The 10,299-nt window shown below is 43.4% G+C and overlaps 1 protein-coding gene across 1 annotated transcript in view; it reads left to right on the top strand.

Annotated features, from left to right (window-relative positions):
• The first annotated feature begins 1,205 nt into the window (after positions 1–1,205).
• Positions 1,206–10,299, top strand: part of GPC1 (glypican 1) — a 103,051-nt gene continuing 93,957 nt past the window's right edge. The window contains exon 1 of the mRNA XM_029086602.1: positions 1,206–1,359. Within this exon, the coding sequence (XP_028942435.1) occupies positions 1,251–1,359 (109 nt within the window). The 5' untranslated portion in view covers positions 1,206–1,250. The remainder of the gene's footprint in view (positions 1,360–10,299) is intronic.

The raw sequence follows: 10,299 nt of genomic DNA, 5'->3' as shown, positions 1-10,299 counted from the left end.
AAACTCTGGAGGACTGTGCAGGTTCGGGATTTGAAGCTGTCGAGACACACAAGATAAAACATGATTTTAAATATATGGTTCAGCTCAGCCATGACGTTAAGACATCAGTCCTGCAAAACTGCCAGCAAAATCTGACAGTCCCAGTCAAATTATGTTGAACGCGGTAACTTCTTTGTAATTGGTTTATCTCAGTGTGTGCTTGGAACAAGGCAGGTTTTTTATTATTTAAAAAAAAATAACCCTGATGTTTGATTTCATTCAAATTAATTCTTATTGCTGGGTAAGGAGAAACGTAGGGTGTGTTTGCAGGTGGATGTGCCTTTGTTTGTAAGGACTCATGAGCACTTAAGCAATTATTTTTAAAATGTTGCTGACTCTGCCTGTGCAAACGCTTGCTTCTCCACAATAAAGAGATTCCAGAGGGCAAGAGGAGCTCTTATACTGGAGAATTTTTCAATTTACCTGCTGAGTCCTCTTACCTTCCTGTCCTTCCCTATAGTAAAGGATATATTCAATCAGTGCTTGTCATAGCAACCCTTCTTTGGGTGGTAGTGTCTCTTTCTGGGAGATAAATTTTTCATTGAAAAAATAGTAAATGGGCAGGTTTCAAAATGTGTGGAGGGGAATTAGCCACCCAAATTCCACTGACATTCAGCACGTCTGTGTCTTTTGAAAACTTTTCCCTCATCTCACCTCTCTGGTTATGGAAATGTCTTCTCAGGGTAGGAGTTTGGAGGGACTGGTTTGGGAGCTGGGGGAGTGTGTTGAAGTTTGATTTTTTTTTTTTTTTTCTTGACGAAGTAGTTTCAAACAGTTGTTCTACTATACATGGGAAGTCTAGTGAGGACAGTTTTGATGTTGTTTAATCAGAGACTTCAGTGTCCCCTGGGATTCTAGGCAGAGCTGGATTCTAGGGCAGACTTTGAGCAGGAGACACTTGTATCTCCCTTCTCCTTGTCCCATGTATGAATTTTATCTCTTTCACTGTTCCTTCCCTCACAGTCAGCAGTGAGAACTGTATCTGTATTCACACTAACCATTATACTGATGCAGGATAACTCAAATTAGGGGGTAAACAAGTAAAGCTTGATGCAGATCCAGGTTACTAGGGAGCTGGAATATTTTTATGCTGAGGTTATCTGGAGTGAAGTCCTTCCTTTTCCAGACCTGACCATTCAACTACATTTTCTCTCATTTTAGGGGAGCACCTGCGAATCTGCCCACAAGGCTATACCTGCTGCACCAGCGAGATGGAGGAGAACTTTGCAAACAAAAGCCGAAGTGAATTTGAAGCCATGATGAAAGAGGCTGGTCGCTCTGTGCAGGTGGCCCTAACAGCACAGCACAGAAGCTTTGACAGTAAGTAAAACCTGCTCGGTTCCCCCATGCTCAGGATCTATTTGCTGCTTAACTTTCCAAGCACTGTTCAAGCCAGGGATTCGTGTTTGACACGCTTTCCTCTGCATCTTACTCAGTAGTTTGTGTGAGATGTTGACCTTTGATAGGAATTGTACTGCTGTCAGTGTTTTTGGAAGACCAAGTCATTTTGAGAACTCCATTTCAGTAAAGCCACTGCAGGAGGCTGGCAGGCACTCTTACCAGCAAATTGTGTACCTTGGCACCAGCACAGCTTTTACAAGCATGGTGTAATCGGGTCTTACCACAGCAGCATAACACTTGAAGTAGTGATGTAAAAATTGGCACTGTGCCTTGAGCCGTAAGTTGAAGAATATGGTAAAGGTGACTGGATAGCCCTCAGTAGATGGGGAGGTTTTTAAGGAGGCATGGATTTTTCTTGTCCTTCCCATTTAGAGTGCAAATGAAAAGGAGGTTAGTTCACATTAGACTCTTCCAGCTTCATACAAACATCCAAAAGTGTTATACAGCAGTGAAGGTCTTAGAGACTGTGGTGCATAAGATGTTGTGGACATACATGCTCTCCAAAGTACAGTACCCCTCCTAAAGTGCTAAACAAGACTAAGGATGTCTCTTTTTTATTGTTCCCTGAAGAATCCATTTTGCAGTGCACAGGAAGCCTCAAGGTCTGAAGGCCACTGGAAATAAATGGCTTACTGGCAAAAGTGAGGTGACCTATGATTCAGAAACTGTATCCATTATCAGATTTTGAAGAAGGTCAGACATTTAGAATCACGGTCCTCCTAACTTTATCAACAGTCATCATATGGACTTATCGTGAAAAGAATAGGAGTTCGGGAAAGAAGCTATAATAGCCAGAAAGGTGGAACTGGAAATTTCGAGCAGTAAATAATAGATCTAAAGAAGTAAGCCTGACCTTCAGGGAGCCGATAACCAAGAGTAAGTGCTTTTACACTGAATAGAAAGAAAAGGCAATGTGTCTCTGCAAAATGCATTGTAACCGTGTGGCTGGGGTTGACCACAGTGAAGGCATTCCTTTAAAAGCTCAAAATTAATTGATTTTCACCTGCCTTAAAAAGCGATAAGCATGATTTTCAAAAGAGCCTTACAATGCTGGTTGCTCAGACTGATGTCTGAATGGGACCTGGCGTAGCTGCCACTGAGCGCACTCACTGACCTCTGAAATCCAGCCCTTTGCAGGGCTTAATGCAGAACATTCACCAGCCTCAGCACCCTCTCCCTCCCCTGCCTGTTACAGCATTGCCTGGTATATCTGCTCTTTATTTTTGCCACAGGCACTCAAAAGAATGTAATTCTACATCTGTCATGTAAAAGAGTGCAAAATGTGATGGAAGCTTTGAGGATTAATCGATGAGCAGAAATCGCCTGGTGAAGAACTGGTTTAGTATGAGCACGGTGATTTGGTGGATTAATAATAATAACAGCAATAGGAATAACAGTAAGCAAAATCAAATATATGAAAGGAAGGTGCTTGTGTTGAGATACCAATTAGAACTGGAAGGGCTTTCCTTCTTTTTTTTGTGTGTGTGTGTTTTCCCCAGCGTTTTACAAAAGAGCTTTATTTCTGTGGTGCATACCCAAGTTTCTTTTAAGCATCAAACAAAGTAAGTGTTCAATAACCAAAGTATTACTTTAACAGACCATAATGCACAGATCATTGCTGTTTTGCAGTGGGAATAACCTCACTTGAGCCCACAAGGCCAAGAAGATGTCTTCTCCTCCCATTATACCTTTTTAGTTTGCTTAACTACTGTTGCAATCAATATAGAGTTTATAATTTATACAAGACATAATTTAAAAAAAAAAAAAATCATAGTGTCTGAGTTTTAATCATGACTTTACCTATAAGCAGTATTATTATTTTTTTCTTTAGCTCCTGCATAGATGGTTTAAAATTGAGGGTGTTCTGGTGATGGGGCAATGGAATCACTTCAGCTGCTGAAACAATGTCATGGAAACCACCCTATGTTCCAGTTATTGTTACTAATCTCACCGTTAATAAGACTTTTTGCAGATAGTGGTGTTTAGAGCTGTTCAATAAAACACTTTTTTAATGTCAGGTTGATGAGTTCTCGTCTTTCTGGCACCAGATGCCTGGTTTTGCTGGGTTTCCTTAGCAGCATCTTACAGAGTGCGGGTTTTGGGATTGCAAAGGTATCGATGCACAGCTTGTGTTCATATTAGTAATTTTGTTTGGCCTTAGGAGGACATAGTGAGGGAGGCTTCACTCGATGGGGACGTCCAAGCATTTCTCGTAGTATTTGCAGCCTGGAGATCAGATTATTCATATATTCTTTGCTAGCAGGTGTGGCACATTGAACTTTAGGCCTGGAGCTGTCTTTTTTTAGATTCATCACAGCAAATCTTGCTCCTGTAATCTCACCACTGATCATGGCAATAGTCTCTACTTGCAAATTGCCCTGAAGCTCCAGCTAGAAAATAGCAAGGCTACAGCAATCTGTCTCTGAAGTAATATTCTCCATGCTAGTGTTCAACATTTTGCTTTGGAGAATAATTCATCCTTGCAGGCTGTGATCTGTAAACCCCTAAATTGTCAGAGTGCCTCTGTTCTGAGTGACAGCTTTGTCCCGTTGCAGGAAATTACAATCTATTGTTTCAGTCTCACTGGCAGCTTTTGGGGCAAACACTTTGTGACCAAGAGCAGAGTGTCCTTTATCTCATGCAGAGGGTTTTTAGACAAAATATATCTATGAAATACGGATGACATACAATAGATGTAGCCATATATACAAAAGTAATATATGTGGAATAGGATCCTATGGTTTGAGTGCTGTCTCTGCATAGCTGAGGGCACATGCTTTCTGGGATGCCCTTCCTCCAGGATCTGCCAGGGCTAAATTTAAATTTAACAGCCTACGGTACTGCTTAGCTGCTTACTAGTGCATTTGTTATTTTGCTTTAGTTTACTGTAGTTAGCAGGATTTGAGGGCATCAGATTTAAGCTACACATGTGGTCATTGGCTTGTTGTTAACCTTTTAGCTGAAAAGTTATTATTTTGCTCTACAATCAGTTGGTTTTAATTTTGAAAATGAAAAAAAAAAAAAAGCACAGACTATGAGTGATGGGAGCTTATGTCAATGTTAGGGAGGACACCGAGGTCAGAGTAGTGGTATTTCATTAGCAGGATTATATGCACAAATTCTTTGTTAATTTTGATGTCCCAGGGCTCTTGGTCAGGCAGGGAGGGGGGGGAGTAGTTACCTGGGTGCGCAGCCTGTGGTGGGGACCTGCTGGAGGCTGCTAGGTTGGTTTTGGGCAGAGTTGATTTGCCTGGAAACATACATAACCCATACATTGAAAGAAAAACAGGAATAATAAAAATGAAAACAAGACTGGGAGTGTTGGAGGGAGCTAGGACCGTCTGTATTGAGACTGGTACTAAATACTGTTTTAAAGATGCTACCAACATTATATATGCCTCGGATTTCAGTTGCAGAATGTGCTTCTGTTCAAACTGGCATTATCTCAGTGGATGAGAAATTTTCAATATCTGTTACTACAAAATGAAATACTTCGACAAGGAACTTTGTTCAAGCAGATGCTTTCCAGAAACCGATGAGAGCTGCCTGTTGCCCCCTCTGCCGGCTGCAGAACAGGAGTTAGCCAGTAAAGTGCTTTGGTTCTTTAATTTTGCTGAGAGCAAGTTATAAACATGGGGCAGATTTAGGGGAGATTCCTTGGGAAAATGAGCTTTTTTTTGCGTATCACACAATTGTGTATCAGTGTTGCACAAAGTCATGGGACTTTTGAACTCCTGTCTTTCCCAATGAAACCTGTGCCTCCATAATCTGCTACAGAGGTGAGCCTGGAAAAAACTCCGGACTGTGCAGGAAAGGCCAGAGGAGTGATTTGTGATGCCTGGTCAGATCAGAGCCAGCGCAGCCTGGGATGGCACCATGGGCTGGGGCTGCAGGGCTGGCAGAGGGGGCGGAAAGAGGGAGCAAGAGCAAGCGGTGCTTGGAGTGACAGCGAGGGGCTGCGAGCAGCAAGGAACAAGGCTGTTTTTCTAGTCTTGATGAAGGCTCACTTGTTGAGTCTAATCCTTGTCTGTCTCTCTCTTTTCTCCCTTTTTCCCCACTTAAATAACTTTTTAATAATACTGCAATGTTGTGCCAGTCTTTCCTTCCCAATCATTTTGGTACGGTTAGCAAGCGCTCCCTGTGTGACTGCTGACCTTTAGCTGTGAGCCAGGAAATCTGTCCTTTCAGAATTGTTTCATGTTTTCAGGAAATATCGACAAGCCAAACCAAAAAATCTTGGCTTTTATTCCACAAAAAACTATTTGTAGCTCTCAGAAATTCTGTGATTTTTAAGCTGTGGCGATCAAATGCAGATTAAAAATTATGTATTTTATAGATGGCTGCTCATTGGAAAGTTGATGTCATGCAAAAGCTTTCATAGCATCCAGTGTTGGTAGCTGGAAATCGCATATGCTGAAACACAGACCATACAGATAATTAAAGTTATTTGAGAGCTAGTTCTAGACAGTTACATGTTTCTTATGAAGATGAATCATTGTTTTAAATGTTACAAGGTGGGGAATGTCCTAGAAGCTGTTACGCACTGATGGTTAAAATTTTCTGATGGTTAAGATTTCTAAAGGCCTCCTGTTTAAAATTCAACCAAATGTCTTTGTCAGAGCAACTGATGTATTTAACCCACAGTAGCTATGGTTTCAGCCCCTGAAAGTACAGTTTTGGGAGAGCAGTATATATGCATATATTTATTTATATATATTGTGGATGCATAAGGAAGCTGATCAGGAGGCCGTGGAGTAAGACCAGCAGGCAGAGCTCTGTCCTACTCCACTGACTTTAAACCTGGACTACAAAATCCAGGTGACTCTGAATTTTGCAGGTGTTTTCTCAGTTGATGATAACATGAACAAGCCCTGCCAGCTTGAAATTTTAAGGTCTCCAAATTTGGTGGTGTATGCACCACAAGATGTATTCTGAGAGATGCAGGACTACTCTGTGCAGAAAATTATTGACACAAGACCAAAGCAATGAACAGCTGGGCCACAAGGACTGCAGTGCCCACAGCCCCAGACAGATTGCCCCAGCACGACTGCTCTGCTCTTCCACCGTCCTGCTGCCACCGCTCTCAGCTGTGGGTGTTCGTGGAGGCCAGTGCGTGGTTTGGGTTCAGCAAGGTGCTGTCTTATGTAGAAACAGAAATGAAATCTTCCAGGGGCTAATTATGCCTCAAAATATGGAAATACTGTTGTGTTTTGAAATAACTTCCTTTGTTTCAAAGGTTGTGGAAAGGAGTGCTTCTGGAGTCAGTTCTGTCCCTCTGGCAGTCCCAGCCTATGCCTGGGGATCTGGCTGCCTCCTGCCACCCTGGTGTCGGCACCAGCTGCTCCCTGGAGCCAAGCATTTTGGTTTGGATTTTAAATACATTACTTTTGATCCAGAAGCCCCTAATTAGCTGAGAATGCTCTTTTTTGTGGTAGCCCCCCATGCTGGTGCTCTGCTCCTGAAATTGAGGTGTCTGGCCTCAGTTGGTGGCCTTGACCATGGCTTGGCTCTGCAGGAGAGCGCTGACCTCTGGGGCATACTTGGGCAGACGTGAGGTGGTAGGGGGTCCCGGTGCCCCATGGGGCAGCAGGCTCAACTGTCCCTCTGAGTACATGGTGGGGGTATGGGGATGTCTTCCATGGCTCACCTGATGTTTGCCTTTCCAAGCAGCAGTCTTATATTGGCCTGCTGCTGGTCTCATCACTGAACATCTAATATCAAGCAGTGCTGGTGCACAGGCATCTTTTCCAAATTGAAAAGCATATGCAGACTAAAACACTTCAGCCCTCAAACAAAAAGTTTGTAGAGTCAGAGAAACTGAAAAGAGGGTGGAATTAAGAAATTAAGAAGAGAAAGGTCTTTGAGATAAGCAGTAAGCTTTGTGAAAATTATGACTTTTCCTAGTGAGATGACAAGGAAACGGGAAGAAAAGAAACTCAGGAGTCAATCGCTTTTGCTAAGTGTTCATCACCTGCACTGCATTTCTCTGACAGGCTGGGGGTACTCTGGTAAAATTGCCCTACTTAAAGCACTGTTAAATGTTTTGTCCTCTCTCCTGCATGGCACTTGGGCAGCATCATGCAGAAGACAACCAATTCTTCCTCAGCTTTGCCTCTGCGACACGTTATCAAAACTATTTGTAAGAGGAGCTATCAAAGATGATTCTGGTTAAGGTTGGTTTTGGGAAGAAGAACATCTTTTAACCTGGAAATAAAAAAGCAGGGTCCCCAGGTAGATCCAGGATGGAGAAATAAATAAGGGGGTTCCCTCAGAAGCCTCTTTAGAAGGAAGGCATCAAGCACCCACACTCACCTCCTTCCTTGTTTCCCCCAAGGAACTACCTTAAGAAAACCCCAGCACAAGGCAGGATTAATGCTAGTCTGGCCATCACTCCCCCGCAGTCACGCTCTGCAGAAAGAAGATACTTTCATGTGTGGTGCTGAGCATCTCGTTTGGTATTTATGGTTTCCTGGAATGGGGTGCGGCGTCTACTGAGGCACATTCCTGGGCTCCGCAAGATTAATCCTGACAGGTTGCTGCCTCAGGGAAGCAAACGCTTAGGCTCACCTGTAACAGCTCCAGCACCTGGAGTTTTCTCTCCCCTTACGGCCACTTCTCTTCACACTTAATCTGCAAGTCTTCATTGCGTGCTGCAGGGTATGTGCAGCGCTTTGCTGAACAGATGGCACAGGCACAATATTCTCTTTTATAGAAAGAAAAGAGAACAAAAGAAGGCAGTGGCAGTGGCTGGGATGAGAGCACTGCACTGGGATACCTCCTGCAAGGGCTTGCACTTCCCAAAGAGGTGAGCTGCTTCCTCTCTGCAGAAATTGGACTAGGTAGAAAAGGTAGATCAGGCATCTCAGCTTCAGCAGCTGTCACCATGTTTTGTCACACACTCAAAAAAAGCTGCCTCCGAGTGCTCAGCGAGCAGTGAAATGCGCATCTGCTTGGGGACATAAAGGAAAGCACCTGCTTTTCCAAGATAGTGGATGACACAGGCATATTTTGCAAGAACTTAGTGATGTCCAGATAGTAATTTCAGAAGAAAGTGTTGGCAGAGGTTATTTTAATGCTCAGGAATCAATGCATGAATCTCTTTGAAAACCTCTGATTTCACAGAGTAAGCAGCCAAGCTTTGATTACAAGCGCTGGATTTGGCCCTCAGTGACTGAAGAAGCATTGCACTCGGAAGGCTGTGTGGAGGTCAGAGCAGTGAAATGGGGGATGAAGAGCTGATGTTTTTCTGCATGGCTCTGCAGAAGAGGCTGTGTCTTGAACCAGTTTATGGTCAGACATCTTCCAGCTAGTTTACTAGTTTCCACGTGAAGCAGTTTTCACCCTTCAGCTCTGATGCTCAGTGTTTCTCGTAAGAGGAAAATATTAGGATTTCCTGGATTACTCTTGCTGGAAAGAATTATAGGTGCTCTGAATCAGCTCTTGAGTGGGTAAGTTCCCCCTAGCTTGGCATTTGCCAAGAATCAGGTCTCTGTTCCTAGTGAGGTGCTGTGGTGATTTGGGAGCACCAAGGGCTCCAGAGGCAAGGTGCTGTCCCAGCTTACAGATCAGCATACACAATAAGCTTGAAAATATGATACTGAAATATGTGGCATGTCCTGACATAGGAGGTTGTGTTATTTTGAGTACTTCAAGATACCTGTTTTCATTTGAGGTGATAGAAATACTTTGTTCTTTCTCACCAGAAATGCTTGCAGCAAACTGTTGATTCTGCTTTATTAGTTATTGGCATTGAAGTAGCACATCCATAGAGCCAAGAAGCTTCTTGTTACTGTAATGCACTGCAGGTCGTCCTGCCTGTCTGAGACTCAACCAGACTCAACCCTGTAGTCCAAGGACTTTGTTCAGAGACAAACAAAAACCAACCAGACAAAAAAAGCCCCAGGTTTGAGTGAGTGGACTATGGAGGGCAGAGATGAATGGAAGGTCAGACGGTAGGTTTGTGCTAGAGGTGGCAAGGGAGCTCAAGTCCCTTGGCTTTGGGTAAGAGGCAGGAGTACCAGAAGTCCCTCTAGTCCATAAAATGCAGTGAAACTCTTCTGGTAAGAGAACAAAATGCATCATGTCATCCCATGTCAACCAAGGCATTTCAATGCATTTGTTCTCAGTGCCCCCCACCTGCAAGGAAATAGGCACTGGCTCTAAATACTCCTTGGGTGTCCTGGTTTTGCACAAGGCTGAGAATTGATCTATCTACAGGGAGAGTGAAAGATAATCCCTCTTCAGGGTAGCAAGAGGCTGAATGCCTTCAGTGATGAGCATTTCATGTTTATGTTTGCTGTGGCTGCTTCACTTCTGCCCTTCCCTTTCCCGTTCTCACTTAATTTCCTCCCTTCAGACTAACACAGCTTCTTGAATGTAAAAGCACAGTTAACATGTTGTGAGTACCTCACCTCCTTTCCAGGTTGTGTCACGCTATTTTGATTCTATTTCTTGCATTTTCTGAAATTGGCCAGGTTAGCAGGAAAGAAAACCCTCATTTTACCCAGCAGTTCATAGCTACTTCTGAAGAAACTGGGTAGTGTTAAGTCATTCTCATTAAACCTGCAGATTTGGCCAAGGCACCAGTGGGGTGGGGTTGTTTCACTGTGAAGAGGAATAGAAGTTAGAAAAACCTAGGTTTCACAGGACCTGATTCTGCAAAAAGTTGAGTCCAGCATCAGGTACTTTGAGTCAGTGGGGCAGGGGTAGGATACATTATGAATTTAGGTTCAGCTAGATTGCCTTCTTCAGGACAGGACGTGTGAAAATGGTAGTTTTGTTGAGGGCTTGTAAAGATTTCTCTTTAGTAATGCTCTTCCTAATCCACTCCTATCCCAGTGGGATCAATCCTTTGCAGAA

The sequence above is a fragment of the Antrostomus carolinensis genome, unplaced genomic scaffold, assembly GCF_000700745.2.
Source record: "Antrostomus carolinensis isolate BGI_N321 unplaced genomic scaffold, ASM70074v2 scaffold13798, whole genome shotgun sequence".
Taxonomy (NCBI): domain Eukaryota; kingdom Metazoa; phylum Chordata; class Aves; order Caprimulgiformes; family Caprimulgidae; genus Antrostomus; species Antrostomus carolinensis.
This window is presented reverse-complemented; position numbering and strand designations above follow the sequence as displayed.